The 20,192-nt window shown below is 44.3% G+C and overlaps 1 protein-coding gene across 1 annotated transcript; it reads left to right on the top strand.

Annotated features, from left to right (window-relative positions):
- Positions 1-214: 214 nt before the first annotated feature.
- Positions 215-20,055, top strand: LOC141098041 (uncharacterized). Its single transcript, XM_073585632.1, has 11 exons — positions 215-309; positions 1,309-1,369; positions 11,040-11,121; positions 11,383-11,511; positions 14,603-14,758; positions 14,875-14,968; positions 16,023-16,243; positions 18,066-18,176; positions 18,294-18,316; positions 18,657-18,801; positions 18,896-20,055. The coding sequence occupies exons 2-11, from the start codon at positions 1,316-1,318 to the stop codon at positions 19,120-19,122; spliced, it is 1,242 nt and encodes a 413-aa protein (XP_073441733.1). The 5' UTR covers positions 215-309; positions 1,309-1,315; the 3' UTR covers positions 19,123-20,055.
- Positions 20,056-20,192: the final 137 nt, after the last annotated feature.

Raw genomic sequence — 20,192 nt, 5'->3', positions numbered from 1 at the left:
CAGTGAGTCAGGGCCCCAGATACGGTTCTTGCACAGGGGCCCTCGCCGTCCTCAGTGTCTTCATGCAATGATGAATCATAATTGAAGTATTGGGTTGAGTAGCTACAAGCGTATGATAACCAATATCTGCAGGGGGAGGACTTCAGTCACTTGTGGTTGAAAGAATTAAAGTTTCTGAATGACTGTGACAAAATGATAGAATGCAATGATCGGTGTGAAAGAGCGGCGCTGCTCTCTGACATGACACCTGCAGTGTGAGCAGCACAGCACAAGGCTCTGCCCTGAGTGTAGACCTGGTCCTGGCCCTGGGTGAGTACTAAGCTTCTCTTCTCAGGCTAGCTGGCTTATACACAGATGGAGCAGAGGGTTGGTTACAGACCTGGCATTAAACCCTCGCATGGGGTGACAAGTGCATTTTTTAAGCCAAAGCCAGAAGTGGATCCATCAGGAAATAAATGTATCCATTTTTCCTTAACCCTTCCTCTTCCAGGATGCTTCCAGCGCGTTTCCAGTCAAAGGCAGGGTTGAGACGAGATTACTTATTCTTCCATGTTCTGGTCCATGTGTGGCATAATATATCATTGGTAAATGATCAAGAGACAGCGAAGAGTGGAATGTTCAGAGTTAGGATGCTGTTATTATGTGGATATAAATGGTGGTCGGAATATAGCGATGAGAACGCAACAGTACAGCGGCACGAGGCACCGATCACTGGGGGAGACTTTCTGGACGTCAGTTTTTGCATATTTCACCTTGTAGTCGATGTCATTAGTTTGAGGCGAGGTGTAATTTGATGTATCAGGGGCTACCAACAGGGTATACCAGATGTGCATGGAGCACGGTGAATATATACAGTATATACACTATTCTAATATGTACACACTATTTATATATATATATATATATATATATACTTTATATATATATATATATATGTATATATATAAAACATGTGTACATATTATATAATATAATAGTGTATATACTGTGTAGCCGCTTTGACTTGACTTTTTCCAACCATTTTGGCCATGTATGACCTGTATATGGCTGCCTGTATGTCATGCTCACATTTATCTATTCTAAGGCTACGGCCACACTATCAGTATTTAGTCAGTATTTCACATCAGTATTTGTAAGCCAAAACCCGGAGTGGGTCAAACATGCAGAATTGCTGCACTTGTTTCTATTATACCTTGTCCTCTGATTGTGCCTCACCTGGTTTTGGCTTACAAATGCTGAGAAAAAATACTGAACAAATACTAATAGTGTGGCCGTAGCCTAATACTCATTTTCCTCTTTCTTCTGCAGAGACACCATGTTCTTCACTCAAGAAATTTCCGTCCTCATCCTTATCACAGGGATCTGTCAGGTAAAGCTGCATTATATTCACAGGTCTTTGTCTTCTCTAGGGCTGGGGGGTGTATTTTTCACTTTTTATTAGAGGGGGTTGAAGATTCGTCATGAACAGACTTTCCACTTGATGTACGACAAGTGTGGAGGCGTCCTACTTTATAATGGTGCAGGAAAAATAGAACAGTTTATATATATATATATATATATATATACACTCACTGGCCACTTTATTAGGTACACCATGCTAGTAAGGGGTTGGACCCCCTTTTGCCTTCAGAACTGCCTCAATTCTTCGTGGCAGAGATTCAACAAGGTGCTGGAAGCATTCCTCAGAGATTTTGGACCATATTGACATGATGGCATCACACAGTTGGCGCAGATTTGTCGGCTGCACATCCCTGATGCGAATCTCCCGTTCCACCACATCCCAAAGATGCTCTATTGGATTGAGATCTGGTGACTGAGGAGGCCATTTGAGTACAGTAAACTCATTGTCATGTTCAAGAAACCAATCTGAGATGATTCGAGCTTTATGACATGGCGCATTATCCTGCTGAAAGTAGCCATCAGATGTTGGGTACATTGTGGTCATAAAGGGATGGACATGGTCAGCAACAATACTCAGGTAGGCTGTGGCGTTGCAACGATGCTCAATTGGTACCAAGGGGCCCAAAGAGTGCCCAGAAAAAATTCCCCACACCATGACACCACCACCACCAGCCTGAACCGTTGATACAAGGCAGGATGGATCCATGCTTTCATGTTGTTTACGCCAAATTCTGACCCTACCATCCGAATGTCGCAGCAGAAATCGAGACTCATCAGACCAGGCAACGTTTTTCCAATCTTCTACTGTCCAATTTCGATGAGCTTGTGCAAATTGTAGCCTCAGTTTCCTGTTCTTAGCTGAGAGGAGTGGTACCCAGTGTGGTCTTCTGCTGCTGTAGCCCATCTGCCTCAAAGTTCGACGCACTGTGCGTTCAGAGATGCTCTTCTGCCTACCTTGGTTGTAACGGGTGGCAATTTGAGTCACTGTTGCCTTTCTATCAGCTCGAACCAGTCTGCCCATTCTCCTCTGACCTCTGGCATCAACAAGGCATTTCCGGCCACAGAACTGCCGCTCACTGGATTTTTTTTCTTTTTCGGACCATTCTCTGTAAACCCTAGAGATGGTTGTGCGTGAAAATCCCAGTAGATCAGCAGTTTCTGAAATACTCAGACCAGCCCTTCTGGCACCAACAATCATGCCACGTTCAAAGGCACTCAAATCACCTTTCTTCCCCATACTGATGCTCGGTTTGAACTGCAGGAGATTGTCTTGACCATGTCTACATGCCTAAATGCACTGAGTTGCCGCCATGTGATTGGCTGATTAGAAATTAAGTCTTAACACACAGTTGGACAGGTGTACCTAATAAAGTGGCCAGTGAGTGTATATATAAAGCAGTTCATCTCCACCTATTTAGCTTTATATGTGGAAATTATAAATCTCACTTCATATTCTTCAATGTTATAGCGTGCGCCTCATCATCCTGCTGTCTGGGCATGCTGGTAGTTGTAGTTGTGCATATCTTTTGTGTGCATGTGGCAAATATCATTTGGAAATTGCATCATTTTTGTCCATGGAAAACAGTTATACATCTGAATATTAGGAGCCGTCACATATATATGTTTTTTTTTCATAACATTGACTCACGTGTGATATTTCCATGGGGACATGTCATTCATGCTCTCTGAATCTGTGACTTATATTAAGGATGTAATCATGGTTTACGATGGAGTGTATGAACCCTGCACCAGTCGGATCCTTGTAAAGGAGTTGTAATACCAATGGACAATCATTAGGCGGGATCATTAGTATCAGATCATTCATTCACTTGTCTGGGACAGAGCTGCAGTACCACTCATGGCCAATACACAATATTTGGCGCTGTGCAGTTTCCAGTGTCCTAGACTCTCTCCTATAATAAAACTCAGTGGACTCATTTATAAGGGGTCATTTCACTCTAAATATTGGAGCCAATATATAAATAGCTATTGAATGATATTGACCCCTAGGATCCAGGATTAGAAAAACAGGGCTACATTCTTTTCAAAACAGTGACACCCCCTGTCTGTGAGTAGTTTCAGGAATTGCAGCTGGCTACAATCTAGTGCATGTGACACAGCTGCAGTATTCTGAGTATCCTACACTTGGAGATATGCCAGTATGTGCACTATGCCCATGTCCTGCCATCCTGTTTGGGTATTTACCTGTATCTGCTCTTTTAGTCAGCCTGTGCTACTGATATCAATTTGTGAAATGGAAAATCTGATCAGTCATATTTCTGCATCTTCGGTACAATAGAGCCATCGCTTCTTTCTAAAAACCACATCACTCATGTGGAGCTTAGAGGGGCTTGTGATGCAGGAAGACGCAGAACAGGCACAAACGGCTCCTCCACCTCAGTCATTTCATGATTCAAGAGGGGGGCGTCTGCTGGAAAACTGCTGCTTGTGGGGAGTATAAATATGAACATATATATATATATATATACACACACACACACACTGCTCACTGTGAGCACAACCCCCATCTGTGGACGTCGAGCCCTCAGACCATCCTCATGGAGTCAGTTTCTAACCTTTTGTGCAGACACATGCACATTTGTGGCCTGCTGGAGATAATTTTGCAGGGCTCTGGCAGTGCTCCTCCTGTTCCTCCTTGCACAAAGGCTGAGGTAGCGGTCCTGCTGCTGGGTTGTTGCCCTCATATGGCCCCCTCCACATCTCCTGGTGTACTGGCCTGTCTCCTGGTAGCACCTCCAGCCTCTAGACACTACGCTGACAGACACAGCAAACCTTCTTGCCACAGCTCGCATTGATGTGCCATCCTGGATGAGCTGCACTACCTGAGCCACTTGTGTGGGTTTTAGAGTCCGTCTCATGCTACCACGAGTGTGAAAACACAACCAACATTCAAAACTGACCAAAACATCAGCCAGAAAGCATTGGTACTGAGATGTGGTCTGTGGCATTGGTACTGAGATGTGGTCTGTGGTCGCCACCTGCAGAACCACTCCTTTATTGAGGGTGTCTTGATAACTGCCAATAATTTCCATCTGTTGTCTATTCCATTTGCACAACAGCATGTGAAATTGATTGTCAATCAGTGTTGCTTCCTAAGTGGACAGTTTGATTTCACAGAAGTTTGATTTACTTGGAGTTATATTCTGTTGTTTAAGGTTCCCTTTATTTTTTTGAGCAGTGTATATATATATATATATATATATATATATATATATGTATGAGAAAATTGGGATCCAGCAAAAGGATGAAAGTTCACCAGTTCTGGTGAACTTTCATCCTTTTGCTGGATCCCAATTTTCTCATATTTCTATTTGTTGGGGCATACTCTCTGCCTGGATCCATGCAAACATAAGGTTAACACCGATTACTGCATCAAGAGGAACTCCTTTATGGTGAGCTGGCTATATGTTTTTCACATTTCAATCATCTCCATCATCAGTATCTGGTGACCGCCCATCGCCTCCATCTTCAGTATCTGGTGACCGCCAATCATCTCCATCATCAGTATCTGGTGACCGCCCATCGCCTCCATCATCAGTTGTTAGTGACCACCCATCACCTCCATAATCAGTATCTGGTGACTGCCATTCACCTCCATCATCAGTTTCTGGTGACCATCCATCGCCTCCATCATCAGTATCTAGTGGCTGCCTTTGGCCTCCATCATCAGTATCTGGTGACAGTCCATCTCCTCCATCATCAGTATCTGGTGCTGCCCATTGCCTCCATCGTCAGTATTTAGTGACCGCCCTTTGCCTACATAATCAGTATCTGTTAACCACCAATCATCTCCATCATCAGTATCTGGTGACCGCCCATCTGCTCCATCATCAGTATATGGTGGCTGCCTGTCGCCTCCATCATCAGTATTTGGTGGATGCCTGTTGCCTCCATCATCAGTATCTGGGGACTGCCCGTCACCTCCATAATCAGTATCTGGTGACAGCCCAGCATCAGTATCTGGTGACCGCCCGCTTGTTGTCTCCATCACTTCACTTGTATACAGGTTATGGAGGATCTCGGTAGGAGGTTGGGCCAAACATCTTGGAGACCTGTCCCCAGATCTTCTGTGTATGAGTTTTGTGCGGTTCCTTCTGTCTCTTCCTGTGATCCCAGACAGATGGGATGATGTGAGATCAGGGCTCTGCGGGCGCCGGATCACCACCTCTAGGATTCCTTGTTCTTAATGATATTGGCTGGATGTTTGGGGCCTTTGTCCTGTTGCTGAATAAATTTATAGCCGGTCAGACGCCTCCTGATGCTGTTTCATGATGGAGAAGTTTCTGCCTGGATTTCTCAGCAGTATTTTTCCACATCTGCCTAAATAAAACTTTTTCACTTCACTGAATCTATGTTCTCATATTTGTGCATATATAGATGACCTGTAACGTTGGTGCAGTGTGGTGGCAGGATGTCACTGTGATGTAGCAGAGCCGTGTAACAGATAGTCAAGTGTCCCTGTAAAGATTTCTTGCAACAAAGTATTCACTTATTGGTGGCGAAAAGCCATAAAGTAACACAAAAAGTTACTCTTAATTGCATTCCTACTGCATAACAGCAAGTTGATGTCTTGGAAACCTTGATATAGGAAGTAAATCTTATTATACAAAGATTTATTTGATTTCTCCAAGGATGTTTTATTGTGATTTCTGGCTGATCTGTGCAGACTGTGACGCGACGCTCGGGACGCTGTCGTGATTGTCAGTCTGGGAATTTTGCGGCTTGTTTTTGCCGTGTAAAATACGATGACGCTGAATAACACCCAATCTGTCGCGGCTTCTGAGACTATAATGAAACCTTCCGCCAGGGCTGAGAGTTTACACATCAAAGAGTCGCGAGCTGACGGCTGCTTCCTGCGGTTTTCGGGGTGACACCAGTTCTTCAGCTTTTTCCTTCTGAGAAGAATGATGAGTGATCTCCAGAGCCGCACACAAGTCAGAGATAAGAGGCGACACCGGAGCAAGTGCACGCTGATCTCAGCCATCCGCAGCTGATGAGACCTACTGTAGTGGCAGTAATACCCCAAGCCGCCCTTATATCCGCGCTGTAAGCCTCAATATATCAGTCTGGTGGTCTCCACAGTGAGAGACAAGACCCACCGAGATGTGTATCTAGCTATAGCTACAATCACATTCAGATCATCAGTGTCTTCCTGGGCCGGGCCACTCATCTATGTAGTTGTAGGTCGGGGGGTCTTGTATGGTTGGCGCTGTTCTAGTCATACCTCCACTTTCATAATGAGACTGCAGCCCCCCTAAAGCGATTCTCAGTAATGGCCATGAGGGTCCTCCGACTGCTGTAATAAGACTGACGTATTATATCTTGTATTGTTCTGTATTTCCAGAGCAGATTGGGGTCTGCGCCACAGGGGGGCAACGAATCTCCTGTTTGGTTGTTACATTTCTTTGCATCTGTAATGATTTCTATTGATATCCAAAGAGTAGGAGAAGGTAGCTACTTCCTTTATGTGTTATTTCTAAGCAGAGGGAGGGGAAGGAGTCAGCACTAGGATTGTGTGCCAGGGGGAACTAACTGAGGGAGGAATCTGAGTGTTGGAAAATTGAGAGCAAATTGATCAGTAATGGGCACAGACATAATTAAAGGGATCCTAGGGGAAGGGCCACAAAGTCGATGAGCAATCCTGAAGTGATTGATGTGGTCGGCCATAGGCTCCGGGTGTCATCATCAGCACACCCGGAGACCACTGTCATGGCTAAAGTGAAAAAGTAACAGCCGCTCCCGGTCCCTGGTACCTGAATGGAATAAGACCCTCTCGGGCAACATAAGGAGGTGCCATAATAGATGATAAACACATAGAAAGGAGCATTACCACCAGTTAGTCTGCAGCATGGCTAATATCGAGAGCACAGACATTGCTCAGGCCACTCATTTATAGAGGTTGCAATATGCTTGCAATACCAGACACAACCTGTGGACAAGGGAGGCGCTGTTTTTTATTTTAAAAAAAAAATAGATAAAAAAGCTGTCACGTTTATCTAATTCTGTAAACCCCTTTATCATCTAGATATTATGCTCTGGAAGCCTCTGGATAACAGATGTGAGCCTCACTGTTTAAGGGGTGCCCAGAATGGGGAGGAATAAGTGCACAATGAAGTCACCCCATCATTAACATCGGTGACCAGTAATATCGATGCTTCTTCTACGGCAGCGTACTGGAAATGTGACCATTATTATCGCCTATTCATCTCTGTAGTCGTCACTGTGTATTTAGTGCTTGTGAAATGATCGCTGTGAGCTGAGAATGAATGTGCTCCAGTCCCGGCACCAGTTCGTTCTCTGCAGCCGGGTGCTGCCATCGCGGATTCTTCTAGGGTGTAATGGATTATGCCCCAATAATCCTATAATTTGTGTCCTTGTCTTTCCATAATTTAAAGGAGGAAGATAATGTTTCTCTAAATCAGGAAGTTGTAGTTTTACAGCAGCTGGAGAACTACAGGTTGCAGCAGAGTAATGCTTTCCTTCACCCGGGGACAATATTCAGTTTGCTGCCTTATATCTGCTAGGCCAAGGCTCTGAGGTTGTTAATGTCCTTTCTACTTTCCTCCAGCTTCATTTCCAGGGGTCCCGGACCCTCCAGCACCGCAATTTAAATTAGACCACATATCAATGTAATGACACAAAACATCACAATGTTGTGCAACGCTTCAGACAGATGACATACTAACCTATATAACACTGCTCGATGGAAGGAGTGATGATAAAATGAACTAAATAAAATGCAGTCACAGCAGAAAAGCTGCAAGTGTGCCAAAAGGGAGCGGCAGGGAGAGAGTACAGGACTCGATGAATGTTACATCACCCAGACCCTGCACCCTGAACACTGCTACTAGGAGAGAGGGGCAGAGTCATCATTACTAACAGTGCAAACTGTAGTACAGCGGGGCTGGTGCAGTGTGATAGACAGGCAGTGACCACAGTAAAGTTCTAAAAACAAAAGTCTCTTTAATGTTCAATGTTCTCACAAAGTAGAGAACAAAAGTATATCCTCCGGATCACAGCCGGGAAACAAGACAGTCCGTCAGATTGCAGCCAATAAACACGCCAATCCACCTCTGAGACTGTCGCCGTGGGTGACTGCACCGCTGTGGGTGGCAGGCCTTTCAGCTACCTTGGCTGTTTGGCTCCATTGGCCTGTGTTGCCTCATACAAGAGGAGCTCTGCAGACCCTTCTGCTCCGCACTCTTGCAAACACTAAACTGACACTGACCCTGACACACCCAAACCCTTTACTGCAGGGCTTTTAACTGGAATCTGTGGCCATGAACTACATGGAAAACCTGGGCCGGGAAAGAAACGGACTGCCCCACTATTATCCTGTAGTCCGTTTCAAAACACAAAAGTCCAGAGCAGGTTTTCCCTAAATCTGCCTTGGACAACCAGCATGTCCAAGACCTATACTCACTTTTAATTAACTTTTAATAATTATAGCCTTAATTTTATTATTATTATTATTATTTATTTATAAAAGCCATTGGTTCCATGGTGCTGTACATGAGAAGGGGTTACATACAAATTACAGATATCAATCCCCTGATGACGCCAGTCATGCCAGTGAAACATGTTGGGAAGGCTAAGGGCAATTCAATTTTAATGCATTGATTTTGATCAGTGAAGAGTTGGCTAAACAGTAGTTATGGTATATAAGTAGAGGCCGCACCTTGATCCATACGTATTGAATTGTATATATCAATAGGAGAATGAGCAATTATAGGACATGAGTCCAGTTAATAGCATACTAGTGTCCTCTATATACTCAACTGACTTTTGCGAGGTTTCAATACATTCCTTTAGAAGTTTCATTAAAAGTTATATTTTAGGTCTTTAGTTAGGAATTATTTGCCGTTGGCAATTGGTCTTTTATATTTTGGATAATGACACTGACGCTCGGGGTATAGGATAATGACACTGACAGTCGGGTACAGGATAATGACATTGAGACTCGGGTACCGGATAATAATACTGACATTCTGGGGACGGGATAATGACACGGACACTCGGGGGACGGGATAATGACAATGACACTCGGGGGACGGGATAATGACACTGACACTCGGGATATGGGATAATGACACTGACACTCAGGGTACAGGATAATGACATCAACACTTGGGGGACGGGATAATGTCACGGACACTCGGGGGACGTGATAATGACACTGACAATTGGGCGACGGGATAATGACAATGACACTCGGGGTACGGGATAATGGTACTGACACTCGGGGTATTGGATACAAATACTTACAATTGACCTGTGACGAAACGTAACATAAGGTCAGCTTGGCACAGTTTTACACAGACCCCCCCTTCCATCTCCACACGGGCCCAGGGAGGTATGGAGAGTGAGAGGATGTGGCTCATGCAGTCACTAACGTGGCACCACACTCGCCCACAACCCTGACAGGCTGAGATGCCTCTTTCACTAGCCCCAGTGAAACAGAACTTTATCAGCCTGGTAGGACTGCCACCAGTTCCTTGTTCGATATACGCTTAGTCCGTTAACAGGGTGATATCGGGCCAGAAACTCGTCCCAGTAACGTGAGATTATGCTGAGAAACAGGTGTGTGGATTGAGATAAAAGAACAGCCCAAGATTACCTTATATAATTAATTGCCTTAAGGGCACACTAGGCAATACACTATATATACACAATGGTTATACAATAGTGGTAGGACAAAAGATATCAGCCGAACATATAGTCAGTTATCAGTTGAAAGGCTTGGTTTGCGGGGGAGGAGTTGCCACATGGGAGACTTGTGGTCCCCTCTGTGTATGACTTGTCCTCACACGATGTGTCTTCATGACCTCCCAGAGAAAAAGCCATAAAAAATGCTTCACAGAAGCATTTTACCCTCTGGATCACTACCCTCCGACACTCTGGGCTGAACCTATATCCCTTCCCCTGGAGGTTTGGAGATAAATCTCCCAAAATCTAGGAAAGGTCATAACTCCTTTCTGGGAGGTCTAAGGGCAGTGGTTCTGGCGCCATCAGATCCGACCGGGCACCTGCTACTCATAGAGACTAAACACAATTTTGTTACCTAGCTACTAGTGACTGTTCTGTATATCTCCCTTACCGTGCATGCTAGAATAACTAGAGACCCAGACAGGCGCTTGCACTGGTCTGGGGATCTCAAATATAGACGATCTACAGCTAGGATGTATAGTTTTTCCATAACTCCTTTATGAAATCCTAGCTGGCTGAATAAAGGACTCAGGCCGCATTGCTTGGATCCACATGGGGTCTTCCTGTGAAAAGTTGCATACCAGCTAGCTGGGGGGAGGGATTAATCCTTTGTCTGAGTTGCCCAGATGTCATGTTACCACAGCATGTGCTGCAGGATTTTTTATAATTCCATGGCCAACAGTATACAGATGATTGACATGAAATCATGTCTCCAATATTCTTCATACTTGGCGTACGGGATAATGACACTGACTAATTTTCCACTTATCATAGAATCATAGAATCGTAGAGTTGGAAGGGACCTCCTGGGCCATCTGGTCCAACCCCCTGCTCAAAGCAGGATTCGCTAAATCATCCCAGTCAGATGTCTGTCCAGCCTCTGTTTGAAGACTTCTCTGTTGTCATTCTAGAACGTCGCTGGCCATCAGAGCTGCCAAGGAAATCAGTACTACAATGGGAAAGAGAATGACTGCTGCTTCAGATGTTCTCAAGGTAGGTCCAGAGTATGCAATGTGGGGAAGTGTGGGTATGTGGCAGACCCCTGAGTGACTCCAATGCAAATCTCTGGGCTCAGATTAGACGGCTCCCTTTGCCCCCCTTAGGGAAGGACGATGCTCTCGTTGGGGGGTCATGTACTATATTGCACAGTCCTCTGCTCCCTGTGACCGTAGAATTTTTTTGTGATAGACCCCATTGAATTGGTCCTTGTCCTCTGGTTTGAGACCATGATGTTTCATCACTTCTCATTTTCAGGTCTGGTGACGCGCTCCACTTGTGTCAAGGACATTAATAAAGAATGTGCAACATGTTCTGATCCTGACACGTTCATCGATTGGTCCAGGAATCGTCCCACGTGTGTGGCCTGTAGGCGCTGCAAGGAAGGTAAATGTAAGGACGTGGCACGCTGCCCTCAGAATAACCTTATGGACCGATGATGGTATATATATATATATCCTGTGTATTGGGGTGAGACGGGCTGCGGCACAGGATGCTTTTGAGTCTCTAGTTACAATTAGGTTCTGATTCTACATTGGGGTCAATCATAATTAAAGCACAAGCCCCTATCACAGACATTTGTGCTGATGACCTGGCCTCCCACTTTATAGAGAAAGTCGACAACATCCATGAGGAAATACGCTCCCAACCACTAAGTGTGGCGACTCCCGTCCCTCTCTGCATTTCCCCTGACTCATGCTCCACATTTGATCCCATCACAGAAGAAGTCTCTAGACTGACTCCTCTCTTCTTTTCGTCCGACCTCATGCACTACTGAACCCATTCCCTCACATCTCCTCCAGTCTCTCTCTCCAGTCTTCACAACTCACCTAACTACAATCTTTATTCTCTCCCTTTCCTCGGGCATTTTCCCTTCCTCTTTCAAACACTATCGTTACTCCATTATTAAAGAAACCCGCTCTCGACCCATCCTGCACAAACTACAAACCAGTCTCCAATCTCCTCTTCATCTCCAAACTCTTGGAGCGCCTAGTCTGCTCCCGCCTTACCTGTTACCTCTCCACTCACTGTCTCCTAGACCCTTCACAGTCTGGCTTCCGCCCCCTACATTTGACTGAAACTACACTCATCAAAGTGAACAATGACCTTCGACAGCAAAATGTAACGTTGAACACTCGCTGCTCATTCTTCTCGACCTTTCTGCAGCTTTTGACACTGTTGACCACCGTCTCCTACTCTCTAGGCTCCAGTCACTAGGCATTAAGGACACTGCTCTTTTCTGGTTCTCTTTCTATCTTTCTGACCGCTCCTTCAGTGTTTTGTTCGGTGGCTCTACTTCATCTCCACTTCCTCTCACTGTCGGAGTACCTCAGGGCTCAGTCCTTGGCCCCCTTCTTTTCTCTCTTTACACGGCCCCAATTGGAAAGACCATCAGCAGGTTTGGCTTTCAGTACCATCTTTATGCTGATGACACACAACTATACACCTCATCCCCTGATTTTACCCCTGCTGTACTACAGAACACCAGTAACTGTCTGTCCGCAGTCTCCAACATCATGTCCACCTTCTATCTGAAACTCAACCTCTCCAAAACTGAACTTCTTCTGCTCCCGCCGTCTGCTAACCTCCCTAAACCTGACATCTCCCTCTCCGTGGATGGCACCATAATAACACCCCGGCAGCAGGCACGCTGTCTGGGTATTATGTTTGACGCCAATCTCTCCTTTATATCCCATATACAATCTCTTGCCCGCTCTTGCCGCTTACACCTAAAGAACATCTCCAGAATCCGCCCTTTTCTCTCCATGGAAACAACAAAAACCCTCACTGCCGCATTGATCCACTACCGCCTGGCATACTGCAACGCTCTATTAATTGGCCTCCCCATCACTCGACTTTCCCCTCACCAGTCCATACTTAATGCAGCAGCAAGGGTCATCCATCTGACTAATCGGTACTCGGACGCGTCCGCTCGTCGCCAATTGTTACATTGGCTGCCCATTCATTATAGGATCCAATTCAAAGTACTTTTTCTCACCCACAAAGCTCTCCACAGTGCGGCACCCCCCTACATCTCCTCCCTCATTTCTGTCTATCAGCCTAACCGACCGCTGCGCTCTGCAAACGACGTTCGACTAACCTCTGCACTAATCGTACCTCTCACTCCCGACTCCAAGACTTCTCCAGCGCTGCCCCCAATCCTCTGGAATGTTCCACCCCAAGAAATTAGGACTATCCACAATTTACATAGTTTTAGGCACTCCCTCAAAACACATTTGTTCAGAGCGGCCTATCACGTTCACTAATCAAAGTCATTTTATGTGGACGTGTGCATGTGTAGCCCATTCACGATCCCCATCTATCCCCCACTCCCTCAAGATGGCTGGACCATCATTGTAAATACACACCTGCACTTTGTATCTCCCCCACCTCATTGTAGATTGTAAGCTCTCACAAGCAGGGTCATCTTATTTTGCTTTAATTATTGTATTGTTAACGTTGTTACTTATGACTTGTGTTTTTAAACTGTAAAGCGCTGCAGAATATGTTGACGCTATATAAATAAAGATTATTATTATTATTATTAATAAGTCAGGACAATATTGGAAATAATCGTCCCAGCACTGGTGATACTGGATCCATCAGCATTTTACTGTATGACTGTCAAATAATCTAGAATATCTGATAATCCGGCACCATGCTGGCTTTTATTTGGTGGAGGCAGCACCAGACATTTCTGGAGTCACCCAGTCCCAATGCACTAATATTAATAAGTAAATTTATAGTGAGAAAGCACCGGATTGTGCCCGTAATAACAGCGGTCTGCAGCGAGGAAATTCTCAGCTATTTATATCTGAACGGCCGCGGCTACAGATGAGTCACCGGAGTCGGTTTTACTCGCAGGTTAACATTTGGCACCATCTAGCAAAAGATGAACAAGTACATGAAAGAGGATCGTCTAGACGGAATACACTGTGACAAAGCCTCAGCTGCGAGAAGTATTAGGTTAGGCCTCTTTCACACTTCCGTTTTTTACAATCAGTCACAATCCGCCAGGTTTTGAAAAAAAACGGATCCTCAAAATTTTTTTGAGGATCCGTTTTTTTCCCATTGACTTGCATTAATGGCGGATTGTGACGGATTGCTGTCCGTTGCATCCGTTTTTTGTGAGGATCCGCCAAAAGTTGCTGTCCGTCACCATCCTCAAAAATCTCTCTCTCTCTCTCTCTCTCTCTCTCTCTCTATCGGCCAGCGATTCCTTTAAATTTCTTCATTTTCAGGATCCGTCTGAAAACGGATCCTGTGCCATCCGTTCACATCAGTTGAGAACAGATCCGCTTGTCCGCCTTTTTGGCGGATTATAACTGATGCAAAAAACTGAAGTGTGAAAGAGGCCTTAGGGCAGCTTCTATTAACAGACTGCACACAGAGATATTGATAATGGAAAATATCCAATATAATAACGGAAATACAAAGTACATAAGAAAGTTCCAATGTTTTTATTACTCCTTTCCAGAATCTTCCCTTGTGACCGTCCAGAGCTGCACGTTACTCACGGAGGCGATTTGCCAGTGTAAGCCCGGCTACTACTGCCACTCGCCTCTGTCCAACACATGTGCCCGCTGCAACCTCTTCACACAGTGCCCACCTGGCCAGGGAGTAAAGCAGAAAGGTACCTGGTACTGATAATCCTGCACCTATGGGGCCAGAGGATGCACCCTCACCCGACTCTGCATACCCCATATACTGTATCATGGGCTCATATCTCTCTGTATACACATTTCACAGGTTCTCCTATGAAGAACACAGAATGTGAAACTTGTCCTAGCGGGACCTTCTCCGATGTGAAATCCGCCACAGAGGTCTGCAAGTCGCACACAGAGTGAGTCTTGGCATCTTGGGAGGCGTATTGGGGTCACCATGGCCTCGTATGACTAATGTGGTATAGAGTTGCGGTGGCTGATCGTACCTCAGGTCGGCCTCATGCCAGAGGGCATTATAGTGTGGAAATAGTAAATTATTGTCACTAATAACTTTCCTGCTAGATACAGGTTATATTCAAGTTCTCTTCTTGCTGTCAGTGAATTAAAATATTCACTGACGGCAAAGAAATAAGATCTAAATGTCATGTAATAAGCTCAGACCTGCGTATTTTCCGTTTTCGTGCTGGGCCTGGCGGATCTCCATGGACCAATATTAGTTATGGTTATGGAACAATTCAGACATACGCAGTCCGTGTGACTAAAATCCTGGCATGCACCGCTCCTGTCTAAGTTTTGGGAGGAAATCTTCAGATTGAACTTAAAAGCAAAGATTTTTCATAGAAAAATGGCACAAGAATCTGAACGGGGCTGTTTTTTTGGCGAACCTTAAAAATGATGTCATACGGATTTACGCAGAGAAGAAAAGAGTATTCAGCGCATCTCTTGTTAGTTCATTCAGAATTTTAAAACATCCAACCACAGACACGTCTCTGCCAAAACGTCCTTAAAGTATTCCAATGAAGAAGGGTCCAGCTCCAAGAGTAAAACTTAAAGCATTTATTTGATACCATTAAAAAATAAGTACATGGCTGCTGTGATCATAAATCAGTATATCCCAAAAGGATTGCCACATGGGGATGGTCCAGAGAGGCTCTGAACGCGTTTCGAGCACTGTCTGCTCTTAGACTCAGATTATTGGTATCAATAATGGTATCAAATAAATGCTTTAAATTTTACTCTTGGAGCTGGACCCTTCTTCATTGGAATACCATACGGATTTATACACTGGCCAAAAAATGTGACTATATCACACATGGGACAATATAAATAAGAAAAATATGTAAAAGAAACAGAAAAATGTTTATACCCTCTTCTGAGTTAGAGCTCGTGCACACAACCGATTATCAGATTATCACCGTCCCTACTTATTCTTCATTCTTTTCTTTTATTTAGTTGTGAAAAATTACATCTAGTTACCATTAGGAGGGGCAGCACCACGACTGACGCTCTGTGCGGCGGACCGATATCAAGCAAGAACTACACCCTGCGCCCAGAAGTGAGATCTACAAGACACGTCGTCCCCTCCGGCATCACGACCCCTCACACCACTGCCCCGGACACCACGACCTCTGTGATGTTCACCAGTATAACAACAAAGGACATATATGAGACAGGTACTTATCCATTTCCTAAAGGCTTATTCCCCAAATCCTAATGTGCTCTCATTTTTTAAATCTGTCTGTTTTAATGCTGTCACTCAGATCACCTAATGACCCTGTCTAATAAATTATCTGACACCTAGGTTGTAGCACAGCCCAGCTATGCTGTGCCGGACATCAAATTGACACCAGCTGCATTTGTACCTAATGACCCTGTCTAATTCATGAAAAACCAGATGCACCTACAACCCTAATAAATCAGCCCCAGACACTCTCACCGGATCCTTACTGCCCTGAGAGCCCTGTTGACGCACAGCTCAGCTATTCTGTGCTCAGCTCTGCTATGCGTGCAGGGGGTGCATGATGATACTCTGGAGATCTGGACTGTAATATTAGAAATACATGCAGCTGAATGCTCCGATCCGAGTGCTGGCGGCAGTGTCGGGTATTGACGTGCGAGACTCGTCCGAGTTTCTTGCAAGTCTGACCCCGGCCTTAGTCACATAATGGGTCAGCGTTGCTACATTCACAACTATCACCTCATCCATAGAAATAAAAGATGTTCTTGTTGATTTCTATATTTCTGCAATAAGCAAACAGAGCGAAGTGAGGGAAAGGTCTGCAGCACTGAGGAGAAGCAGGGTGCGGAAGGGAAATCTAGTTTTAGCAGTCAAGATTAAGACCACCCAATTAGCTGTGTGAAGCTGGATGCACAGAAGAACAAATAGAGATGAAAAATGACACAAAAGTTACAATAAATTACAGTTCAGTTGTACTTAATATTAGCAAAAATTATGCAGATAGTGCTTTGTAAAAAAAAATATTATGAGAATATCAAATAAACCTGTGTGACATCCAATATGGCTAAAATAAGAGTTTTTAAACGGGGTGTCACTTCTAAATGGGCAGTTACTAATGCTATACCTGCTGAGTCAATTCCAAAAAGATGATTTGCCATTTTGTGCAATTAAATATATTAAGATTAATTTGTCACACTACCCCACTCAAAAAGTTGGCTGACACAGGTGTAAGGACGTAAAAATTACAAAATGCAAAATGGTTGCACAGCTGTGAGCTGCACATAAGTTGTGCGAGATTTCATAGTTTTCCTCGTTTTCTGGGCGCAAAATATTTGATATATCAGTCTCTTTGTGTTTTAATTTATCACCATTTCATTTCTAAGACATCTGTTTGCTGTCAATGAATGAGAAGACTCTTGCTTCCATTCAGAGACTGCAGATCTGTACACAGCTGGTCCTGCTCTCCCAAGAAGTGGATCAAGAGTAGTCAATGCTCTGTGTGTGTAGACATTGTTCTGTGTGTAGACAATGCTCTGTGCGTACACAATACTCTGTGTGTAGACAATGCTCTGTGCGTACACAATACTCTGTGTGTAGACAATGCTCTGTGTGTGTAGACAATGCTGTGTGTGTAGGCAATGTTCTGTGTGTACACAATACTCTGTGTGTAGACAATTCTCTGTGAGCTACACTGATACATTGTAACAAAGTAGCAGAGATCTGATTGGTTCAGCTCACAGAGCATTGTCTACAATGCACTAGTTCTGGACAGGGTCACTGAATGTCTTTTACTGACAGCAAAAAGAGATCTTGCAATGGTGAAGAATTTGAACACAAAGTATGTTACAAAGTTGCAGGACATTGTTTCCTTTATATAAAACCAGTAAGTCCCCATCAGACCAATGTTGTGCAGTTATGGAACTACTGCTTCCAGCTTGCCCTGTCCTCAACAGTCTATGAATGTTTTGTTATATTAGATGTGTTGAGGATTTTCACCTTTCTGGTAGTCTCTTGAGAAGATGTCATGTGTCCCACAGGGGAGTGGAGCGCGGTGTATGTGGTGGCCGCTATCATCTGCGTCGTTTCGCTGCTTGTCGCCTTCCTCCTCTACTGGAAGCAGAATATCTGTAACCTCAAGCTCTGGAAGAGTAAGTACATGCCGGGGAGGAGTGGATAATGGGGGGATCTGATGAGGAAGCAGAAGGCACGTGATTGGCTGCCAAACTTCTAACAAATCAAACTGATGTTTTTCATTTTTTTTCTAGATTTCATCCAGCCTGATCTTGTGGTAAGTGTAATATACAGGGCTAACAACCTATACTGCATGTTATTCCCAGTGCAGGTTCCTGGGGGGGGGCGGAGTATGTAGAGAATGTGTGTTATGCTCCACCCCCGCGGACCCTGCACTATTACACAATGTATCACTCACCTGGAGTGTTTCTCTTCTGTAATTCAATGGAAACCGGCCCTAATTGTAGTTTTGCTGTGGGGTTATGGACTATTAATATTTGGGTGCATGGTCTCCCTCTCATTACTCTGCTATACGTAACATCACGGCTTTATTTCTTCTTTACATCCTCACATAACTATGGAGTAACATTACGGCATCTTCCTCCCGGATTTTATAGGGCACAGTCATGGACTTAAATACCCAGAAGAATCTATTGCAAAAGGAGAATGTAACCCCTGAGAGTGAGAGGAGGAAAGAGAGCGACGGAACAATGGAGGGAAACTATGGAACACAAGAAAGAGACCTAATGAACAACCGGATCGGTGAGGAGCAATGGATCTATTATGTCTCATATGTATTATTTATCTTCTATCTCAATCTCTCCATCCATGCTTCTCTCCTTTTGATCTTTCCTAGAACACATCTACATCATGAATGCGGACACTGTCCTTGTCGGCTCCATCTCAGAAGTTCCTCCTCATTGGAGATCAGTAACGACGGAAAGCGACAGACGAGAAAGCCCAGTACTGGCGTCACGTTACCCGGAGCAGGAATCCAGCACGTTGTCAGCAAATGACCTCATGATTTCTATAGAAGAAGAAGAGAGAGAGTCCAGCGCTGCCAAAGCCAACCTGGAAGTGTAAGGTTGGCACCAGACAATGTACAATAATGGAGACTTTTGGTATGATGGCGATTACCTGGTCACCTACAGCTGCCGCTGCCCAGGTGTCAGGTGTAGAAAGATCACAGGATTCAGAGACTTTGCTGCAGTGACGCCTAAACTGTCACATCCTATGTAGTAAATGTTCAACAATGACCAGAGAGACTGAGTCCTGCAAAAAACAACTGCCCCAGATTGTTATATATTGCTCCAGTTCATGACGCCATCTGTCTGCATCACAGTATGGTTCCACAGCGCAGCCGCTCCCAACATGACATTCTCCCACATCCGGGATGTCAGACTCCAACACTATGTCCCACAAAAGACAGATTCAGAAAAGAGATTTGAAAGAAAAAAAAAATGTTCAAAGTGTTATGTCCTATGATACGGACATCTTAATGGGGAACATTTGCTTATCTGTATGTATTCTAGGCTAAAAATAATTGTAATTTGGTTTTATTAAAATTTCTTCACCATTTGACTTTTATAGATTCTGTGATGCAGTTGATGCAGAAGGAGTTACGTGAGAAGGTGTCATTGTGATGGGATAGTTTATATCTCTTGGCTCTCCTGAGCCCTTTTTAAGGTCTGCCCAACTTTCACATGGTCATAAATCAGACAGCTAAGAAGGAAGAGAAAAGCTGAGGTCAGAACAAGCTCACTGAAGAGTTCTCAGCTAGTCATAAACTATAGAAGGCAAATGGTGCAAAATTTTTAACAAAACACAATCGCAAAAATGTTTTAGTAAAACCTACGCAATAAATAAAAACTAAAAGGAACATCTTTCACCTTGAATGTAGACTATAGAATAATTAACAGGTATTGTCAGCTACAGGTGGATGTACCGTACTTCTCTGCAGCGCCCACTGGTGGAGAAAGGTAATGTTACATGGTAACCTTTAAAAAATAAAAAAAATAAATCTCCATATAACATGAAATGGAAGCATTTTCTTTATTTGTAGGTTCGCATTCTCTAAAGGGAACCCCCTCTGATGCTCAGACATGTCTCCACCTCTGCCCATTTACCTTTCCTCCACCTTTGCTTTCACAGTG

The sequence above is a fragment of the Dendrobates tinctorius genome, unplaced genomic scaffold (genome assembly GCF_039654945.1).
Source record: "Dendrobates tinctorius isolate UK_male_01 unplaced genomic scaffold, ASM3965494v1 ptg000086l, whole genome shotgun sequence".
NCBI lineage: Eukaryota > Metazoa > Chordata > Amphibia > Anura > Dendrobatidae > Dendrobates > Dendrobates tinctorius.
The sequence above is the reverse complement of the archived record's forward strand: the minus strand, read 5'-3'. Positions and strand labels throughout refer to the sequence as shown.